General features: G+C 41.0%; 2 protein-coding genes across 2 annotated transcripts; both read right to left on the bottom strand.

Moving 5' to 3' along the window:
* Positions 1 to 329: 329 nt before the first annotated feature.
* Positions 330 to 16,332, bottom strand: LOC311052770 (uncharacterized protein). The gene is made up of 9 exons (XM_084067972.1): positions 15,935 to 16,332; positions 13,136 to 13,288; positions 12,662 to 12,767; positions 9,650 to 9,788; positions 5,890 to 8,187; positions 5,423 to 5,591; positions 4,336 to 4,498; positions 3,774 to 3,906; positions 330 to 3,135 (listed from the first exon to the last, which is right to left on the bottom strand). The coding sequence occupies exons 1-9, from the start codon at positions 16,009 to 16,011 to the stop codon at positions 2,969 to 2,971; spliced, it is 3,405 nt and encodes a 1,134-aa protein (XP_083924098.1). The 5' UTR covers positions 16,012 to 16,332; the 3' UTR covers positions 330 to 2,968.
* A 1,269-nt stretch (positions 16,333 to 17,601) lies between these two features.
* On the bottom strand, positions 17,602 to 22,783 carry polr2h (RNA polymerase II, I and III subunit H). Its single transcript, XM_084066976.1, has 6 exons — positions 22,586 to 22,783; positions 22,044 to 22,136; positions 21,380 to 21,463; positions 19,249 to 19,342; positions 18,866 to 18,949; positions 17,602 to 18,379 (listed from the first exon to the last, which is right to left on the bottom strand). Exons 2-6 carry the CDS (start codon positions 22,114 to 22,116, stop codon positions 18,262 to 18,264), a joined length of 453 nt encoding a protein of 150 aa, XP_083923102.1. The 5' UTR covers positions 22,117 to 22,136; positions 22,586 to 22,783; the 3' UTR covers positions 17,602 to 18,261.
* Positions 22,784 to 23,195: the final 412 nt, after the last annotated feature.

The raw sequence follows: 23,195 nt of genomic DNA, 5'->3' as shown, positions 1-23,195 counted from the left end.
ATATTTTCCCCCTGTTTTTTGTTTAACCAAATGGGTTCCCAGATTGGAACCACATAAACTCAATATACTTAGTATATGGACCTGAGGTGCAACTGCTCTTTTTTTCACTCTATGCACCAAATCTAATCATTTTGAACATGTCTGCATCTTTCACACCATATCAGAAACTAATGCTCTTCAGATACAGACTCACTCAGTATAAAATGCTAAATGTAGCATATAGACAGATGTGTTTTGGTTGAAAAGGATGACAGGTTTACTTTGTCCACTAGAGGGAGGTAGAAGCCAGGAAATAAAGACTAGGCAAATAAAGAAAAGGCTGATGCCCATTTCAGTTATAATCTGTATTTTATCAAAAAGGTACAAAATAGAAAATAAACAAAGTACTGATAAAGCAATGCAAAGAAACATAACAGTGAGCATATAAAAACATCAATAACATGAAAAAATAATGAACCTGAAATGATTTAACTAGACAGTGTTGACAATTAATGCTACAAACAATACAAGATATCTACAAATGATGTTCCTACCCATCCAACAAAGCCATTATTACTAATAAAATCAGACAAACACACAGATATATAATAAGCTATGATATTCAGACAAATACAGCTGCATGATTTACTTAAGAGCTTTGAGCATTATGGGCCATTAACAATCTCCAATTATAATCATATAAAAACATTAATGCAGTCTTCTGCAAAAAAAATTAAAATACAATTGAATGATTGTGATGGTAGAGAGTAGTTATGCAACTCAATGTCTGTTTGTTTTTCATTGGGCTTTAGAGTGCACAATATAAGTGATTGGCTTGGCTTTACTAAATCATGTTATTCCAAAATGTCATTAAACTGCATTTGACATGCTTACGAAATGCATTAATTCCATTCCTTATTTGTGGTGATCTGGCATGTGAGAATTTTCAGTCAACTCTTATATGTAGATTAAACTGTGTGAGCGCAATGACCCAAAGTTAATAGACTAATATATTTATCAGACTCTAAAGACAAAAACATTATTTTGAAACACCTAAAAAAAAGAAATAACAGACATAATGGCATTGATAACACTATCTCACTATACAGTACATACATACTACAACTATTGTAATGCTATAACAACAATACATCACATTCTGCTTCAGCACCTTCAACCTGGCGTCCCTATTTTGGGCATGTCATAGAGGCAAAAATGTTAAACAATTATATAAAAAAAAACGAAAGAAAAACAGAAATGTTCACAAATAATAATTAAAAACAAATAAACAATAGTGACAATTTTGAGCATATAGGTTATTCTCGCTATAGACAGACAGACTAAATGTGTTTGTCAGGCAGGTGGGCAATTCACATCCTGATTACAATGCTAAAAAACTAAACATTTCATTTACTACTGCACCATCCTTTTTAGGTCATCATCTTTCTAGGATTGTATATGAATTTTATAAAATATAGCTTGTCAGAAACTAATATGATTCTGCTGCTCCAGAATGTTCTTTCAGGAAGGTATTTTGAGGAATTACTTCACAATGTTTATTTTTGTAGACTTTGGATGAGATTTTAATTACCAGTTTTCCTTGACTAGAAAACAAGTATTTGGATTTAATTTAACAGGAAAACAAAGTAAACTTCTGTGGCACATTGTTCTTCTAACAGTCACAAAAAACAAAAACAGGGATAACATATCACTTAATTTCATATAGACATTTCATAAAGACCGAGGAGCACCAAAGAAAAAAATAAGAAAAATTGAATTATGGTCATACATTTTGTGTTTGTGTAATTCTTGTTTTTGAGCTTCCAGGTTTTCTGTGATGTGGAATCCCTGTAATCCTTATCCGATTCAAGATCTTAACCGGTGGTTTCAAGTTAAATTCTTGGAGATCACGGTCAGCTTTCTATTCTAGCAGGGATTACCTGCACTCACCTGGTGTTCCAGGTCTCAACTGAACCAGCAGTACCCTGGGTCTAGCTCTGGTCCAAATCTTCTAAGTCAACCACTTTCAACCAGGAGTGCAACTAATGTTAAAAGTAAAAAGAATGTACGGCAGTGTAGCCAATGTACAACAGCACAGTGTGCTGCGATACATTGTGAGCTTGTAGATTAGCTATTTTCGCTATTCGTCAACTAAATAAATATAGATCTTAAATAGTTAACAGCCCATAGAGCATGTTTCCCCATCTATAATAGTGACTGGGCTTACAGTAATTAGGGCTGCACAATTAAGTAAAAAAATAATAGAATCATGATTTTACGTAATTGTAAAACTTGGCAATTAATTCAAAGACCTTATTGGAGGCTGTTGCACCTTGTCCTCGTCTCCTGACCAGTACACAATGATTAATAATCAGAAGAACATTGTATAAAACATAAAAAGATACAAAGTTTCTACCTGACAGCGACAAAGCACACTGAGCAACAAAGACATCAAGGAAATGTTAGAAACATCTTTCTACCACAACAATCCTGATCTCCAAATGTGATTATACTAATAATCATCATTACGATATGCAAATAATCTGGAATGACATTTTAGCCATAATCTTAATGCCCTAGTAAAATACTAATAACACTTTCACTAATCAATGAAGTACCTGGTGTTTTTTCAAGTGATGAACAACAGTTCTCTATGGTGCCAGTGATCCTCCAACCTTTGTCTAAAAGCACTTTTAGCACAAACACAAATTGTACTTTTACCGATTTCCAAACCGGCGTGTCTGAACTTGCGCATGCACCAAGCAAACAGTTAAAGTTGCCAGAGCGCAAAATAAAATGTGCTTTTTATACGAAAGCTGGAGAACAGAGAAAATGTTCTACGAGCTGGTTCTCTACAGCTGTAACTAACAAACTGGACGAAACAGTAAGTAAACATCACAAAAGTCTAAATAATAAAAAGTGGTATTTTCCTTTCTCCAAAAGATGGTTGTTCTGTGATGCAGTTCCCGCTGCCCTCCAGCGAGGGTCGCTACTTTCTAATGTCGGCGGGTCGGAGCTGCCTCTCCCCCTCGGCCAGGAAGATCTGCATGGCTCTGTAGAGCAGGTGGACGCCCAGCTGGCGTCTCTGCCTGGCCTGCCAGGTGGACACCACGCCATAGAAGTCCCCTCGCTTCTTGTTGGTCAGCATCTTCAACCCTGTGAGGCCAACAACGAAGGAGGCGTTTTTTTTAGATCAGTGGTTCTCAAACCTCGTTTTCATTTCAAGGACCCCCAGTTTGATATGCATTATGGCCCCGGACCTCCCATTTGAGATACTTTTCGTAATCTGAGACCCCAATCTACCCTGTAAAATCCTCAGTATTTATTTAACTCTGAGAGTGTACACTACAGCTTATCAGGATACCACTTTTATCCAATCAGGAGAGAGAACTCATCCAGGATACAGTATAAAAGTGTGAAATTGGAACACTATAAAACTGAAGTTGTTCCTTGAGGGGGTTCCAATTGGACCCTTACAGGTCTGCAACTTTTTTAAAGGTTAGTTTAGTCCTGTTTGTCTTGTTTTATTGCTCACTGTCCGTGGGGCTGACCTGTATACATTTCACTGCATTTGTTTAAATACTACTTTTATCTATTTATTGTATGTGACGGATAAAGGTTGATTGATTGAATTCTGCGAGTGGACAAATGGAACCAAATGGACCCGTACAAGATATGGGGGTCCTTGAAATTAAAACAAGTTTGAGAACAACTGTTCTAAATAGCACATACGGTAGGATAGTAACATCAAATGCAGTGTGTGGGTAAATAACTAATGGTTAGCAGGCACTCACCCAGAGCGTCGACCATGCAGGCTTCTCGTGTGAATGCTTCAACTGGGATGACGTTCTGGAAGCAGTGCAGTGAAATGACTCCGTCCCCCCCGCTCCACACCTGCAGGATGTGCTGCACCTTGGAGCACAGTTTCTGGTAGACGGACGACAAGAAAGGTTTGTTTTAGAACCACTTTAATCTCTCAAGACAGATTCTGCTGTTAGCATAATCTTCTGTGTTTATTCATACTAAAACAATGACATGTTTATGGCAGTGGTGCCGTGCCGACAGATTATTCTGTTAGCAGAAGCTAAAACATATTTTCCCCCTGTTTTTTTTTTAACAAATGGGTTCCCAGATTGGAACCACATAAACTCAATATACTTAGTAAAACGGACCTGAAGTGCAACTGCTCTTTTTTTCACTCTACACAGTACACACCAAATCTAATCATTTTGAACATGTCTGCATCTTTCACACCATATCAGAAACTGATGCTCTTCAGATACAGATTTCTTTGGAAGGCCTGCCCATAGAGAACACACACACACACACACACACACACACACACACGTATCCTACCTTGGAGGTCTTGTCTTCTCTGTGGTACTCCAAGGCCTCGTAGAGGTGGCTGTAGGGCCGCGACCGCTTGCCCTTCCCCACGTAGAATATAGCACCGATGAACGTCTGGAAGCACTCCTGGGGTGTCATATTCCGACTCCGGAATGGCAGGTTGTTAGTCACTCTGAAAGGGAAATATTCAACAACATGAACCTTAGCTGTGTATATTTATTTAAAATGGTATATTTGATGGTATATTTTTGGGGGGCTTATTAGGGCAGCCCTGATGAAGACCAGTTTGGTCGAAACATATTTTTAACATTTTGTAATATATGATTAAGGTACATTGATTTTACGCCTCTCCTCTGTTCATTTTTGAGTGCTCGGATATTTTTCTCTTTTTCAAGTCATGGTTCGCGTTGATCCTTGAAGCACCAATCTATGTTTTTGACTATATTTTGATATCCTTTGAGCACCTGGTTGAACGCTCTTTCTCTCTATTGTAGATGGTATATTGTAGTCTGTATCCTATGAGCCCCCCACCCCCTCACCCCATTGAGTGGCAGGCACACCCACGCATCTACTTAGAGACTTCCTCATATGTGCCTATGGATACATTAGCACATTCTGCATTCATGCACTCACCACACTACATGACTTCATACACACCTGATACTAAGGACCGCAATGGAAACCAGCTGTAAGCTTGTCGAACCCACGACACATTGTCAGGCTGGCATTGCAGCCTAGGGTGCCTGGATCGTCACGGTCCAGGCACCACATACATCTGGCCCAGGCCAGAAGTACCGGTATGTTATTTTGACATGTTTATTTCATGATCAATAAAGATAATCAATCAATAAAAAAGGAGGGGACCAATTATAGACCCAAGGGGGGAAGTGTATATGATTTAAATGGTTAATAATGCAATTTGATGAAACCTGAATAATCAGTTCAGCATTTGACTCGTAAGAATAATTCAATATCTTTGACAGCAATGAAACAAAACAAATCTAACGCAAAGCTAGCAAAAAGACAAACTTAATGATACTATTAAGAGAGGTGCAACTGTATTTATAAAAAGTAAACAAATAAAGAAAGAACTGACCTGGGGTCAAGTAGCAGGTAGTTGAAGCTGGACTTAATGACGCCTTCCCTCCACTTCCTGTTCTGGTCTGGTTGGTCAAACTCCTGGCTCAGTAGCAGCTCATCAGCCTGGCAGTCAGGGAGCTCGAATGTCCTCATTGCCCGGCACAGTTCTGCACTATAATCCACACCTATCAAGTGTAAGAACATTAAGAGAATGTGGTGTCAGTGGATATTACTATGATGAGCGATTTCCACTCTTGGAATAACAGGCAAATATCAATTACTTTTACATTAAAAAGCTATTTGAAATAGCTCCTTCATGTGAATGAAATTGTAATAATCATCTGATTGAAATAATTTAAAAACATGGCAGTGGTCCACGAGTAGTCTAAATCCCCCGTGGCAGAGATCTTCATCACAACATCCAAGTCATGGGTGAAAGAAGACAGTAACACAACCTTTGATTATCAACACGTGCAACATTACCTGTCTGTGACTTGTCCAGCTGTTTCTCCGTCCGCGGTGACTGGGAGCTGCACTCCAGCAATAGACGACCCAGCCTCCGGGTGTAGGTGGGGCGCGTGCGGCTGGTAATGGGGCCCGGGCTCTCCCCGAGGTCCAGAAGCCTGCGTCTCAGATCCTTGTCCGCCAGCCCTCTGACTGCGACTGGCAACTCCTCTTCCTCAACCGCCTTCACCTCCTCCCGCTGCACCACCTTCTGTGGCTGCCGGTTCTCCTTCCCTTTGCCCCTCGTCACCTCAGCCTGCATGGAGCGCCAGTCGTAGAGTACGGTCTCGTCACTGCTGGAGCAGATGGAGGTGTTGGATGAGGAGGGGATGTGAGTCTCGATGAGCTCAAGGCCCCGTTCGCTGTCTGTGTAGAGGTACTCCACGGGTTCGTCCAGGTCCTGGATGTGGGGTCGCCCTCCAGGGGTGTAAGACAGACTCGACAGGTTGTGTCGCGACCGCCGGCTAGTCGACAGCCTGCTCATGCTGTAGCGAGGTGTGCATCCTGTGCCGGGGGTGTAGGGCGGGTCGCTGTCCCCCCTGGACCTCCCAGGCGGGGAAAAGCAGCTGGAGCTGGATGAAGAAGACGATGAATACGACGACGCAGACGCGGACTGAGAGCTGCTGCAGTCCTCGGTCGTCCAGGCGTTTGCCCTTTTCAGGCTGCCGGCTCGGTCCGATTCAGGTAGGCGTTTTGCATCATGCCTTGTTGCTGCCTCGTCCGTGCTCGTCAGGTCATCGGTGAGAAATTCACTGCCATTCACCTCAGCCCGCATAGCCAGAATAAGTTCTTTGTGGCGTTTCTCAGAGTCGTCTGTTGAGGAGTCATATTTATTCTCCAGTACGACCGTGTCGGACAAAGTCTGTGTTTCATTGACCTTCTGGCTCCTGGAGATGATAAGAGTATCTTGGCTATCGCTAACACTTGACTCTGCTTGCAGGGTGCTGCACTGCGTCTCCTCTTCGAAGGGCAAACAGTGCCCATTCCCAGACAACTGCGGCGTGAAACGACCGCCTGGCGGAGTGTAAAATACGTCGTCGCTGCTGCTCTGAGACCTGGGGGTGCGGCGGCTCGATCGTACCGGTGTGGGTAGAGTTTGCTCAAACAGACTCGTCGTGGATAAGAGACTGTCCGACGTTCTGCTGCTCCTCTGCGAGCAGCGGCTCTGTCTCGACCGTGACCTTCCCGTTACGTAAGGACTAGGGGTGAAAGTCATTTCAAAGTCGTCCTCCAGCGCTGCAGGCACACTGGTCGAGGGAGTAGTACACGACGTGTCTTGACTTGCGGTATGTACAGACGACACCTCTTGAGGGTAGCTTTGAGCCCCTAGAACGTCGCTTGGGGCTGTTTGGTCAGATAATACTAGGTTATTTATTAGATCTGATACCACCTCTTCTATGTTGGTTCTCGTGTCAGCATGAGGAAGGTTTCCTTCCTGTCTTTTAAACACAGAGTCAGTGTGTGGAAAGATGTGGGTCTCATCATCGTCAGATTCGATACCAGCGGTTCTTCTCGAATCTCTCTCGTACACCTCAGGGCCTGACTGTCGTGGTCTGGGGGTTTGGGGCCCTTCCAGGGTGCTGGTGTAAAGGTCACTTTCACAGCTGCTGTAGTGACTGCTACCACTGCCGCTGCTGAGACTGATGACCGTCTTCTCTAAGTCCTCTTCCGAGTTCTCGCTACTCTGATTGCAAAAGACGTAAACGTGATCCGGGGACGTGACGTCAATCCCCTGGCGCTGGGGTAAGACCGTGACCATGCGCTCCGAATCCAGGAAGCCCGAGTACTCGGACAGGTCAAAGGTTAAGTTGTGGGTGGGGTAGTAGTCAGCCTCGGCGGCCGGCTGTCTGTTTGGAGATTTAGGACTAGTAAAAACGGGGAAGAACTCATCCACGCCCCTGAAGCTCACACTCTTACGTACCGGAAGAGCATCCACTGATGGACGGGAGAACCTGACCGCAGTCATATCGGTCTCTGCATTGGCTTCCGATGGTAATGCACTGATATCGTCAAACAGGACGTCTTTCTGGCGCATTGACAGGACGCTTTCAGTATCTACCGCAGACATGCGAGTGCTGGACAGGATGGAGCGAGCATCATGCACCCGACCAGACTCTCTGCTCCACGGTGCTCCGTTAAGGACAGACTGGTCAAACATGGAGGAACGCCTCGTGCTGCTCAGAGCGGCATCTCCAAAGTCACTTATGATGGATAAGCGGGAGCTCATACTGCAGTCAGACTCGGGATAGCTGGTAGTGTCCGTGCCAGAGTAAAAGGCTGTAGAGAACAAAAGGAAAATTAGTTTTCAATGTATTTATTTTTAAAATTCCTATGGCATTTTGATTTCCTGTGTCAAATATGACTCGTCTGTGACTATTACATGATATGCAGCACAGTTTCAATGAACAACATCTGATAATATGTCTCTGCTGTCCAGCACTAACTCCAAAACGCTCATTGTTCAGGAAACGAAAAAACTAATTATACGTTTTTCAGGAAATGAAGAAAACCTTATATTTTTAAAACAAAGCAATACCCCCTCATCAAAGTTGGTATAGTGACTTTATATATTGTCAGATACTTGCATGTGTCATTATATTATCAACACTTTAACCAAATCGCGGGTAAATCAACACTTTACCCAGCGCAAGTGGAGTTAGTAGTTTCAGACGAGCAGAAATCAAGCTGAAAGTGGAGTTAGGTGTCCAAACAACAATAGCTCCACTCGCTGCAGAGGGAGAGGTTTCAAAAGGGTAGAAATTCCCACAAGCTCACAATGCATCACAACAGCGTGTGAATTAATGCCCTGATGCTCCATGACACGTATTATATAGGCCTACAATAATAAACAGGACTTTAAATATTACAATAACTTCTGCAAAGAGGTAGTAGAACTAGCGCGGCAGAAATGCTATGAACGTCTTTCTTCTTGTCACATTGCTCTCCTCATTAAACACTTCATAGATTTCATAGAATATAATTACTTGTTTTCATAACATTAGCGTCAGTGTTAAGTTTGAAAAACAGGTACACTGCATAGTTTTAACAGACTACGGGGAGTTTGTTTACGTGATCCTCCTCCTCGTTCACTGTGCAGCGCGCTCTACTCATGCTGTGAAAAGGCAGCACTGGAGAGGAGAGGGGGGAGTTGTTTGTTTTTGATGGACAGTTTGAGGATCCAATGGAGTTGGGAGTTTTCGTCAGAGGCGCTTTTTAATACTTTTCATTGGTTCAAATGTTTTGATTTTTTACACAGACGTAAAGGGTGTTCAATAGCGTTGATTTATGAAAAAAAAAAAAAAAGATGAAAAAAAAAGAAGATGAAAATGGAGTTAGCTGGTTTGTCCTGGACACCGACGACATGTTCCTTCAAACGCCACATGTATTTGTGAAATAGCTGCTGCAGCTGAATAGAATGTATTGTATTTGGTTTGGCTAGATATATCTCATTTCTTTTACTTATTGGATGAATTATTATTATTTCTTTATAAATTTGTGCCTAGTAAGTCAAAGGTTATAAAAAGTAGAGGACTGGGTTCGAGCTGGTCCCAACACAAATGGTTGTGGGGGGGCCAGCATCATCATCATAGGATGACCGGGATGAGGGATCAATCTTCTTTTAAAGATTTTCAAACATTGTATGATATACGTATAAAAAGGAGTGATCAGAATCTCTTCAATCAAGCAGCAGCAGAAGTGCGGGACAAAAATGAATAAATACGTTAATTGAAGCACTTACAGTACTGAAACTGAGGCATTTCCTCTTCCTCTGCATCAAGTGAACTGGCCTGGTACTCATGAAGGAGCTGGGCACACTTCTTGTTGTCTGGTTTAAATTTCTGCAAGCTTTCTGCCAGCTGTCTGGGTGTGTTTCCATCCTGCATGGAACAATGTAGGCATTTAGCAGACGCTCGCATCCAGAGCTCGCATTACAATAAGCAAGGTGAACACATACATCAAATGCAGGGAGACAAAGTTGGGTCCGGGGACCCCCAGGCGTCCTAGGGGGGGTTAACCTCTTTTGGCTATTAAAAAGATTGCATATCTACATGTGCTGCGATAGCCTGGTAAACCACCCAGTGGCGTAATTCAATTTCATTTTCATTCAGGCTGCTGAATGACAATTAAATTGAATTCCGCAACCGGGTGGTTTACCAGGCTAGCGCTACGAGCTTGTACATCTGCTATTTTTTTAACTATTTGAAGAATATCGAAAATGTTTTGAATATTTTTTGTTTTTACATAAATCTTCTCTTCTGGGGGTCCCTGGTACACAATATTTTCAGATATGGGTCCGCGACCTAATACATATCAATTTAATGGTCCTTGACTTGAAAAGGTTTGAGAACCACTGGTGAAGTGCCTCAGTAATTAGGATCACGTAGCATAAAAATTAAAAATATAAACATAATGACATATAACAGGGCACAGTATCGGTAGGTATCAGCACTTTAAATGTAATACTTTTTAGGACTTTTAATACCATTGTGAGTGTAAATTTAAAGAGCGATTTTACATCAAAACGAGTCATTGTTAAATGCCAAAAGAAATACGTATCAGTCATAGCAATGCCAAAGCAAGGTTGCCAACTTATGGGGTTATGGCTGCACACATACTGTGTATGTTAACAAACATAATTATGTTAAGCAGTTCATTTGTTCATTAGTGTGGTTTTATTCTAGATTAAGGCTTTTTGCTATGTATAAAACCCCTAAATACAAAGCAAGCTCAAGTGTGTGTTTTTCAACAGAAGAAAATCATTTTAGCCCAAGTGGTTAACATACTTTACAGTTGTTACATATGTGAGTCACCAACCATATGTGCTGATTTTAGATATGCATCTAAAAAATATATAACGTTGCTGTACCTCCATCTTTCCTTGTCTCTCCATTCTCACTGCATTTTTCCTGTCTGTCTTCTTAATTTAAAATCTGCAATCTGCATCTCCATCAGTTGACTCCTGTTCTGTTCAATCTATTCATCTTTTCCTCTTATTTCTGTAGATCTTCAATCAGCTGGCCTTCATGCATCTTCTCCTTCATCCGTCTCTCTCTCTCTGTCATCTCCTAATATTTTCCTCTGCTGTCTTTAACTACGATTACCGGCGATACTGTTACAATCTGACACAATCTGAGTTAATTAGAGCAATAGAGGATTAACAAAGATCTTATTTTCCGGTGGTATATTCAAGGTAGCTAAAAGTTGTAACCATCTGCTTCCAACTGTTCTTCTGCCTACATGACTAATGATTAAAAATGTATCTGGAAAAACACTATCTTCACCTTCAGGATTATAACCACTTACTTAGTGTTGTTGTTTTTTTCCCCAGTAAGTTGCTTGTATTGTCAACTGTCACTGTTTTTGTCTACTATATGTCCCCTGTCTGCGGGATGCAGTCAGGGATTGTGAAGGTCTACTCTAACCCCTTTAGTTGGGCCGCCGGTATAAAAATGTTGAACAGGTTTGAGAACAAGACCAGACCAAGTAATACCAAATTTAACCACTTGGTGTCACACTTGACACAGGAATATAATAATGAAACTTCATGAGAGTGCAGAACCACAATCGGCACACGGTGAAAGACACATTTCCTTTTGTAATGTTTTAAAATAAAGAAATACATAAAATAAGACTTTTTTTCAGGTAGTGTTCACATGTTGCCTAATTAGTTAGTCGCTGCCATGTCTCCTCTTGACAGAAACACATGAACATTGATGTCCTTGTTACTGGCATCGGATCAACACTAAATTATACATGGCTCAGATACACACTGGCTTCATTTATAAACAAACATAATATTGCGTTAATCATGTTGTCATATTGCTTATTACTAATACAACAGAAGATGGATTTAGTGTCCTTGCCAAGTAAATGTGACACTATCGGTAGGGCTGTCACGATTACAAATGTAAGTTGACGATTAATTGTCTTTCAAATAATTGCGATTAACGATTTAATTGTGTTTGGCATTGAACATTGAATTATGAAGCCTTTAGGCTTCGTAATCAAAAATTGCACAGGGCAGATATGACAAATAACTTAAACATACAAATAAATTATTGACACTAGTCCATACCCGGGTATTATTATTACGTGATCGCGCGTAATAATAATATGTGTTGTGACAGGCCTAACTATCGGCACAGGCTACTGTTGTATGCTATTTTAACATGCCAGTATGACACATAAGGATATATGTGTCAGTACAGTTATACAGTCAGTCTTTACATCAAATTGAACCAGTTCAAGTGGACAAACCAGAAATCGACCCAACTGTACTCCCCTCCTATCACACGTGGGTGGTGGGCTGCAGGCATCTCACTATGATCCACATACATACATAGTCTAACTAAAATGAACGACCCTCAAGTTCCCAAAGGAGACAGTGCAAGAAGGAATGCTTACCAACCATGATAGTACGCCATAAACACTCCATCAAAGGTGCATGTTATTTCTGAAATAACTGCTTACCCGTTTGCTTTATTAAAAGAACCCAATTAGTCACTTTAATTTGCTTGTGGAAAAATGCACAAACTAAATTAGACAGAATGGAATAAGTGTAGGTAACCGCCATCCATCATACATTCTTTTTTGACTATTTAAGACAACTCAAATTTGTATTTCAGACTTTCCAATACTTTTTAAGGCCTTAAGGTTGGCAAAATTGATTTAATAATTTGCTAAGGCTTCCCTTCTTTTTTTGGAAGACAATTCATAAGGAAACAGACACCAAACCCTAAGAAATTCCTACCTGATCTTTAGCATTAGGGTTCCCTCCATTCATCAGCAGCAGTTTGAGGTTTTGATAACATCCATACAGTGCAGCAACATGGAGGGGAGTCAGACCGTCTTCAGATCTGAGAAAGATACGTCGGTCATACAGCAATGAATATTTGAGTATTACTTTGCCAACATGAATCCTATCATGATTCTATACTGTGAGTATGTGAGAAACCTGACAACACTTCCAAATGTATTCTGTGTGTTGACAATGTGAAAATCGCTACCAGCCTACGTAAAATGATATTGCAATTGGGAATTGTTGAATCAGATTTGCATTACATGCTCTCCACAATAACAGGATTCATGATAAATACAGACAACGGTAGCTATCCATCTATGATAAATAGAGACAACGGTGTGTGTCTATCCATCTATCTATGATAAATTCAGACAACGGTCCCCTTTAAAATGACATGTTATTAAACAGAAGCTGTAACTTTACCTGACATTGGGGTCTGTTCCATGTAACAGCATTAACTTGAGGCAGCGTGTGAGCTTTTCTGTCTCTTTTCCTACTGCCAGGTGGATAGCAGCCACCCCTGTACTGTCAACCATATCTGCTCTTGCACCTTGGGAAATAAGTGCCTGGACAGCTCTGTGAAAGAAATAGAAATCAGTTAATATTTAGGTTTACTTCACATTATCATTAAATATTATTATTGTTCAGAAATCCAACCAGGCGCAACTACTCATGCGTCTGGTTGACTACAGCCCTCTGACTAGGCCAGGAGTTTGGTCTCTGTCGGGTGGAAACCTCATATGTCCAAAACTGTTACTTTTCAGGATTCAAATTCAAAGACAGCCAAAGTAGCAGATCCACAAGCTCACAAGCTTGCAGATCTGCTAAAAGAAATTATTGGGGCTTTTCTGCCTTTATTCAAACATCGGTAATAGGATTCAAACCCATGGCGTGCTGTCGTTGATTAGAGCCAATATGTGGTATGCGCCTGGACCACTAGGCCAGCGGGCACCCACAGATATCATATGCTTTTGATGCTTTCGTGTGACACTACTGTAGTATGATCAAGCAGGACGTTAACTAAAAAACACAAAAAGTGTGGAGATAAGAGGTTTCTGCCCGACAGCGACGATATGTGAAATTTCCAAACAGGTGGTACACAGGATGTCGTTGAGTGATTTAAAACGATCCCCTCGCCCTCCCCCAAATAATCATGGCTGCACAGAGTTTATTGACAGAAAGTTGCTCATAACATCATGACAATGGTGGACTTGTTTTAAACAAAGCCATGGCAGAGACAAAAAGGAGAACCCAAACTGTCCTTAGAGGTGCAATATTGGAGTTTATTGTCATTTAGGTTTCTAAACCTTTCTCATGTCAAGGAACAACAAATTAATATGAATTTGGCTGTGGAGGCCCCGATACAAGATTTGTGTTGTTATAGTGTTTAGAACAGGGGTCTTCAACAGGGGGTCCGGGACCCTTAGGGGGTCCTCAGAGTTACTACAGGGGGTCCGCCACATCTTTGTGTTAAGATTGTTTTTTTTTACCTTAACCACTTGAACCCTAATATCCCTTTTCTGAGGAGAACTTGAGCCAAAAATAGCAGATCTACAAGCGTACAACGCCTCGCGAGCTTCTGTGATCTTGAGCTTCTTGTAGATTGGCTATTTTTGGCAAAGAGTTATAGGTGTAGAGGGAAAAAAGAGCAGCAAAAGTTGATCTCAAACACAATTTTATACAATATAGAGGGGGTCCCTGCTTCATCTCTGTCTCAGCTAGGGGGTCCTTGGCCTGAAAACGTTGAAGACCCCTGGTTTAGAAAGAAATATTCCAAATTCTTGTAAGTGACGGGTGTAGATCCGCTACTTTCATATAGACAATTGTATATCGTCACTGTTGGGCAGAAACCAGCTATCTCCGTTTTTCAACTTTTTATTTTATTTTCATAAATCAGTGCTATTGAACACCCTTTGATTGATTGAATATTTTATTAGGCAAAAAAATGTAAAAACAGCACAATTACATTTAAAATACTTTGTCTAACAGGTCCGTTCATGAAAGTCCTTGCTTTACGTCTGTCTATACGTCTGTGTGTGGGTTTTACAAATCCAACTTGTGGTGTTCGGTGGTTTGTCCATCATTAGAAGAAGTCAGACAGAAAAAAACTCCTAACTCCACTTGAGCTGTGCTTGGGTAAAATGATGGTAATATAGGGACACGTTCAAGCATCTGACAATGTATAAAGTCACTATACCAAGGCAATATTGTGTGCTAAAAACGTTTTCATTTCCTGAAAAGTTTGTATTTTGGACAGAGCTGGTGTCTGCCCGAACAGCAGAGATTAGGGTTAAAGTGGTTCAACTGATTATGCTATAGTAATTTCACTTATTTTGCTGGGGAACCCCTGGGGGCCCCCGGACCCCTATTGACTTGAGACCCACTGTTGTACCATACATATGGTGCATACTAGTTAGGGTCAGATGAGGACACATTGTAGCATAAGTTGTGAGAAGAGGGTTGATACAAGTTCTAACACAATATGAATCATATCCAAGATAACACAAAAAACTAAATGCAGTGGTTCTCCAAGTGGGGTCCAGGGACCCCCCAGAGTTATAGGACCAACTATGAGTGTACAAATAGAACCGTAATAACCATGTTTTACACTCTCAGAGTTGGGGTTTTATTATGTAGATACAGATAGTGGCCCCAGCCCAGAGATGGAACAATTATATCACATGTCATGGGGGGGTCCTTGGCCTAATCAAAGCATATAAAACTGAGGGGGTCCTTAAAATGTAAACGTTTGAGAATCACTGCTATAATGAAATACTTGTTTCTAGTGGGGTCCTGTCAGTGCAACCATACTGTATAGGTGGAGAAGCACCAGTACTAGACTAGCCTTGGGTCAAGAAGACTATCATTGATGTATTTTATCGATTTTGTGTATATGTGTAACTGGTCCCAGTAAAAAGTCTAAGCTTAATACCAGAAATGACCCCCCCCCCCCAACTGTTTACTGCACACATTTTTCTTTTTTATTATTACTGGTATAGATTATGTTTTGCATATTATTCAAGGTTTTTAAATGTATTGATGAATAGAAATTCAACACATAGGACCACAATGGAAACAAGCCCTCAGGGCTTTATGTGTTATCCCTTTAGCACCATTTGTATAACTGCACCTTTTTGAAAACTGTTAATAAGGTATTCAATCAATCAATCAATCAATCAATCCACTACATAAACAGTCCTAAATTAAATGGTAGTACATCACCTGGTGTCTCCATTGTTCACGGCTTTTATCAGCCTGGACTCCAGAGAATCCAGCCTGCTGGTCCTGCTTCGATGCATCCTCTCCCTCAAGTCATTGTAATGTTTTCATTTCATTTAGCTGGATTTCGTTGTGATATTGTTGTTGTTGTTGTTGTTGCTCAGACACAGACAGCAGCGTCGTGTCGGCTAGCGATGCTAACTCCTATGCTAACGTCGTGTGGTGCTGTGTTATTCACAAGTTACGTTTATATTTGTAGCAATTTATCGCGACGTCGTCCACGTTTGTTTGCTTTCTTTCTTCCTTCCTTCCGCATATAATTCTTTAGTTTTCCGGCGTATGTTTTCATTCCATTTGCAAAGGTGTGTTAATAAACTGGTATAATAATAACAACAGTGTTGTCATTGTTTACTGCTTTAAACTAGTTGAACTTCCCTCCAACAGGCACATTGACCCGCCCCTCTTTCGATCAATGTTGCCAGGTTTTGTGAGACAAATAAGAAAACCAGGTCTATGAAAACAAGCCCAAAAGGAGCGATGAGGCCACATGAGCACTTGCAGTGGCTAAAATCTTGTGAAAATTGGGAATATTTTTTAAACATTTTAACAACACAAATATTGTATGGTGGTCCCTGGCATGAAGGGTGTCCACATACAAATACATATTAATTTGAGTCGTTGACATGAAAATGTTTGACAAGCCAAAAAAACCGCAACCCGCAACTACAAGCGACTTCACAGGAAAAACAAGCCCAAACTCGCTTGTAATAAGCGGACATGGCAACACTACTTATGATGGGGAACCGGATGTTACCAGACTTCTTCTTCCCAGCGGTTGGCATCCATGGACGTTGCATTACCGCCATCTACTGGAGTGTGATATCTTCACACTCACAGTGCAAAAGGGTTGCTAAGTCCGCTTATCATAAGCGACTTTGAGCTTGTTTTTCTGTTAAGTCACTAAGTAAATATTGGTAGTTGCGGGTCAATCATTCAGGCCTGTACCGGTCTCTGGTGTAGCCTACACCACACATCTATCTATTCCTGGTGGAGAATATGTTGACTATGTTGAAGGATGACTCATATGGCCATAATAACCATTCCCCCCCCCATCTCTGGAGAGCAGCATCTATGGTTTCTGTTCCAACAAAATCCTCAAATGTGCATTAGTCTTTGTAATGAGGGATTTATGTACTGCTGCAACCATACTAGAGCCTTCTCTTTACTGTAGTTTGACTGTTCTTGCTGGCAAGTCTGTTTGTCTTGCATAGACTTTCCCATAGTCTCATGTTCCCATGTCACTTGCATGTTGCGCTGGAGCCTCTTGATCAAACAGTGCATCGTCACTGTCTGGTGGAAACCTTGTGTCCAAAACCATTATGTTTAAATTACGTTCAAAACATATATAGTGACAAATAAAGTGAGAATAGCCGATCTACAGCTCACAACGTGTCACAAAACAACACGTTGCGAGTTTATAGATTGAGTTTATACTTTTGTGGGACACTTTTGTATGATGAAGTAGGGCACAAATTTACAAACAAACATAGGAAGTTGAAATATGGATGGAGATACGAGATTTCTGACCGACAGCAACGATATACACACAGATATAAGATATATAAGAAGGAAAGTGAGCGTAACAACCAGGCCAAACTCAATTATATATAATATAATTATAAAAAACCCATTTATTTACACGTTCTATGACAAACACATAGAGCTAATCGTTTCCGTAATGGCACAGTCTTTAGTAAGTAGCCCATGTCATTAGAAGAACCCTTTTAAATGAAGGAATGAAACAAAACACATTTTCCATATCAACCCTACGGCCTTCAAACATCTTTTTCTGAACTTCCTTTGAAAGATGGGCTCATGTGTCACTTTTGTCTTCTTTGACGTCACTTTTCAGTTCAGTGTGACAGCGTGTGCTAAGACCGACAGGAAGAGGAACCGTGATGAGGGCGAGGCACAGCTCAGAAATCACCGTTTCTCAAAGTCAGGTCCGGGGATCACAATGGGGGTCCAAGTGGACCATTGCAGGTCTGTAACTCTGAGAGTGTACAAATGGAACCAAATGGACCCGTAAGGGTCCATTTCTGACCGACAGCAAGGTAGGTAAGGGTCCATTTCGTTCCATTTGTACACTCTCAGTTAAGTTAACACTGCAGATTCTACAGTATAGATTGGGGCGGTCCCTGAGATAACACATTGTACACTCCCAGAGTTACAGACCCGTAAAGGGTCCATTCGGACACCTGTTGGGGCCCCCCCAGACCCGACGATGAGAACCAGTGAGAACCATGGTTGTATGGACTGCAGCTGAGACTTCAGAAGGCCAGTTTCTTCATCAGGAGATAAACCCTGGAGTCCACTTCAAAGCCGTGGAGATTGTTGGCGTCTCCCTGTAGCCTCATGAGGAGGCCTCCGTAGGACACGTACGCAGCGCTGAAAGAACGATGCAGACAGTCAACCTAAAACCATATGACATTAAAATACTAGTATATACCAGCAGTCTGGCATGTTTAGCCAATTATTATTCAGTTATGATCTGTAATGTTTTAATCTTTTAAAAAAAATGCTTTTAGAGAAAATGCAAACCATGAAATCAAAAGATAAAACCAGATGAAGCCATTATTAAGAGTGGCCACAAACAGCGAGTTGCGGGTTTGATTCCCGAGCCCCGACGGCCTTTGCTGCGTGTCACTCCCTGTCTCTTTCTCCCTGTCACTCTTCACTGTACTATCCAATAAAAGGCAGAATAACCCCAAAGAATTTCTTTAAAAAATAAAAACAGTGGTCCTTTAATGTTATCTCAATTGTGACCAACTAAGACACAGAGATAACTGTAAGTAACGTTATCCTACTCCCTACAACACATACAGTACAGTCCAATAAATCATTATTATTTGACATAAAAAAGCCATAACTTACAGGCGCGTGGCAGCCTCTGTTGAAGTCTCGTCACCTTCGATCTTGTAGACCTTCCCATACATCACGTAGTCAAACTGGTCCGCCCTGATGGAGCAGAGAGAGAGGGAGAGATGAGCTATCACAAATCTAAGTTATCAACATGGATGACGTCTATGTACAGCTATGTTGAACTTTGGTAGAAGCTTGGGTCATATAACGCTGATGAGTAAAATAAATATTGCAGTTAAGGTAACACACACCAAAGGCTGTGGTGAGGAGCCGACTACTGACAAACTTTAAGTGTCACACAATTGGACCCATTTGCAGTAATTCTCTATTTCATTTGATTTATTAATTGACTATTCAGGTAGCCAAAGTACAACATCACGTTAAAACACTATTACCTAGACGGCCGGTCATCCTGAGGGTTATACTCGCCATCATCAGGCGTTCCATCCTCATATAATGTACTGGCGATAACCAAACGGAATTTGTCACCTGGATGAGAGGGAGACATGAACGTATGTTGGATTCATAACACACTGTAATGCACTGGTTTCCAAACCATGGGTCGGGACCCATTTTCATGGGTCGTGAGTAAATATCCCTTTGTTTTTCATTTCCTAAATTTTGTTTTTGATTATTGTCATTTCAAAAGATTTTCAACCCTCCCCCAATTCCCTAAAAAAACAAATTCACGTTTAATGAATTAAAAACAAATTCAATTAAAAAGAAGAAAAAAAGAAAGAAATCTAAGAAATTCTATAAATTAGAAGGAAAAAAAACTAAAATAGCAGATCTACTAGCTCACAACGTTGTGAGCTGGTAGATTAGCTATTTTCACGAGTTTGGGTCCCAGGGAGACAACTAATTTTTCTTTTGGGTCTCAAGCTAAAAGGTTTGGGAACCACTGCTGTAATGGATGATGACATAGCTATGGGAATTCCAAGATTCAGTGTTGAATCATGACTCTTTAATTTGTTCTGAAACCTTGAATGTAGTTTACATTTTGAGTTTCAAACTAGCAATGTTATTGACTAATACATCCTCCTATAATTCTAGTAACCTCACGGTGGTGGTGGTGGTTGGGTGGTGGTTGGACTCTTGATCAAACTGCGCATGCGTCGTTGCCAGGTTTCGCGAGAGAAACAAGCAGCAAGGTCTATGAAAACGAGACCAAACCAAACGAACCCTATAACACCAACATTGGCCCTAAAGCGCTTACAATCGGCGGACATGGCAACACCGACGCCGACGCTACACCATAGACCCCGCCCACTCTCTACTGCAGAAAGTAAACACTCCAGATTTTTTCCCCCACACACGATGCACATTAGCTCCATAAAGAACGGTTCTATGTCGTTCTCTTCCAGGATCGGGCGAACGTCCGCCAAGGCTCCGCTGTTTACCCTTTTGTATACATCGTATCCCAAAACTAATGGTAGATTCTAAACCGCACGGATGTTTAAGGTTTGGTCGGCTGCATAATATTTTAGGTCGCCAGCGAAACTACCCGTTTAAATCGCTTATTTAGTCAGCCTGTGGCCATGTTTCCCATTGGAGCCAAACCGGGAGCAGTACTGGCAGCGGACGTAGGGGTTTTTTTCGGGTTGAATGGGAAACATGGCCACAGGCTGACTACATATTCCCCTACTGAAAATAGCTCATCTACAAGCTCACAACGCCTCGCGATGCGTTGTGAAAATAGGGAGATGGAGAGAGAGAGAGAGGGACGGAGAGAATACTCAAATACCTTGAGTAAAAACACTTCACAGTACTGAAAATGAGTACAAATACTTAAAAGTACTGAAAATGAGTAAAAATACTTCAAAGTTGAAAAACAAAGTACAAATACTTAAAGATTGATAAAAACACTAAAAATACCTAAAAGTTGAGAAAAACAGTAAAAATACTTAAGAATAGGGGGGCGCCACGACGGGGCGCGCGCGGGGGAGAAACCGCGCGACAGGACGTGCATTAACCCCAACTTTGCAAATACTTTCGCCTGCGCCCTTCACCGGGTATGGTCTAGTGTTGCAGTAATTAGGCTAACAACTAATTCACGATTCAATTTACTGTAAAATCATACTGTTGTTCTGGTGGATTTGAGCAGTTATGGAAACTCAAAGTTGCTGTCATAAAGCAGCTTTCTCTTCTTTTAACCAATTTCAACCTGGCGCCATCCCAAATGTATTTACTATTTATATACATGTTATTTCACACTTTTCAGAAATAGCGAGAATAGCTGATCTACAAGCTCACAACGTGCCGCAATGCACTGTGAGCTTGTACATCTGCTATATTCACTGTATGAGGAAGCATTATAGGGATTAAGTGGTTGACGTCAATATGCACTCTTTACATCAAAAAGCACGTGTCGTTCAAGCTCTTGGTAGCAATTTGAACTTCAGCTTTTGCTCATTTGTCTACGATAGATCTTTTTATTTTTCTTTACATCAATTGACTTACGTGACATGCCTATCTGTTAGTAATGTTTTTTTTTTCCCCATCCAAAAATAAAACATTGCTGCTTACCAAGATCCACAGGATAGATCTGAATGTTCACATCCAGGATGAGATCCATTTTGAAGGATTCACTTTCACAGTGCAGACGTGACACTAGCAAAAAAAGAATCAATACATGATATCATTCAAATGTTTTACAATGAACTGAAGTCAACATACAATAATACACTGTTGTAATTGCTGGATTACACATCTACAGATTACTATTAAAAAAAAAGAGGAAAATTTGGAAGGGAAGTACATTCTCTGATATGTTGGCTTGGTCACTGGTAGTTGTTGGTGCCAGCCAGGTGTTGATGTTTCCTTCCCTGATTCATGTTATTTTGAAGTCAGATTATAACGTTGTAGAAAAATCGGGCAGAAACCTCTTATCTCTATATTTTAACTTTGTGTATTTTCATAAATTGAAGCCCCTACTTGATCATACTACAGCGTCACACAAAAAGTAGCAGATCTACAAGCTCGAACTACTTTTGAATTTTAATCCTGAAAAGTAACATATTTGGACATACATGGTTTCCACCCGACAGAGACGATATAACAGGACCACAATGGAAACCAGCTCGCAGGGCTTTTTGTGTCATCCTTTTAGCATTACTTGCGTAGTTGTACTTGTACCTGCTGCACTGTTTGCAATTTGTTAAAGTATTCAATTTAAAAAAGAGAAATTCACCTCTGTCAAACTTCTTGCCATCTGGATCAATGTCTTTCACGTCAAAAATATCTTCAAACAATATTCCAGCCATTTGTGTCCAGGGTTATGGTCCTTCAGTGGAACACAGGAAAACATGTGATTAATTTGGATAAGAGGATAACTGGGCACTTCAACTAAATTATTGTTTAACACAAATCTTTTCTTGTGGGGTCGGGTCCCTGGTCCCAAAACATTTTCAGATGGGGGCCTGCGGCCAAATACATATCATTCTGGGGGTCCTTGACATAAGGTTGAGAACCCCTGGATTACAATGGTCAACTCATGACAAGTAGCCTAGAAGCAGAATTTATACAACACTGACATGTAGCCTCCACTCTCTAGCCCTGTAACGCTCTGAACCAGGGCTACCTCCACTCCATACAATGGCACCACCAGGTAAAACAGACAAAAATCATATATTTTTTTATGTTTCAGTAAGTTTATGTGAAAACATGTGTTGCAACTTAGTCTTTGCTTTAGCTGCTAGCATTAGCCTCATGCTGTGCTTCCACACAACTTACCAGTCAGATCAGATGAAGTGTAAACACTGTTTACTCTCACTAGGACTGTTCAGTGTTCACTACTGCTCTGTGTCAAAGCACGATCCACTCTGCTGCAGGACGATCTATACCACACACGTTTACGTTCATTCATTCATTATATAAAACATTCATTCATGTTAGATCACACTGTACCGCGCAAACACACAATGTGGTCAAAAAATGTATGGAACTGCACTATTTCTTCCGGTTCCGGTTGAAGGTTTTCTTTGGTGCGTTACCGCCACCAACTGGGCTGGAATGACCTGGACCAAAATAATGTCAGTGGTGGAAAAAGTACTCACATGTTTTTTTACTTATGTAAAAGTATCAATTTTACAAGTAAAAGTCCGGAATTCACAATTTACTTGAGTAAAAGCACAAAAGTACTGGTGTCAAAATGTACAAAAAGTGGAAAGTACTCATTATGCAGAATGTCCCATTTCAAGTTTGCAAATGTATAAAATGTGTAAAAAATCTTTTGAAAATAGCAGATCTACAAGCTCACAATGTGTTGCATCGCGACGCAGTGTGAGCTTGTTCAAACAGTGAACTGACCTACAGAGGATTTTGTTTTGTTGGTGAAAGGTTA

Source organism: Gymnoscopelus microlampas (genome assembly GCF_963454915.1).
Source record: "Gymnoscopelus microlampas genome assembly, chromosome: 9".
In the NCBI taxonomy this organism is placed as follows: Eukaryota; Metazoa; Chordata; class Actinopteri; order Myctophiformes; family Myctophidae; genus Gymnoscopelus; species Gymnoscopelus microlampas.
Note: the sequence above shows the minus strand (reverse complement) of the source record. Positions and strands in the feature narration are given on the sequence as shown.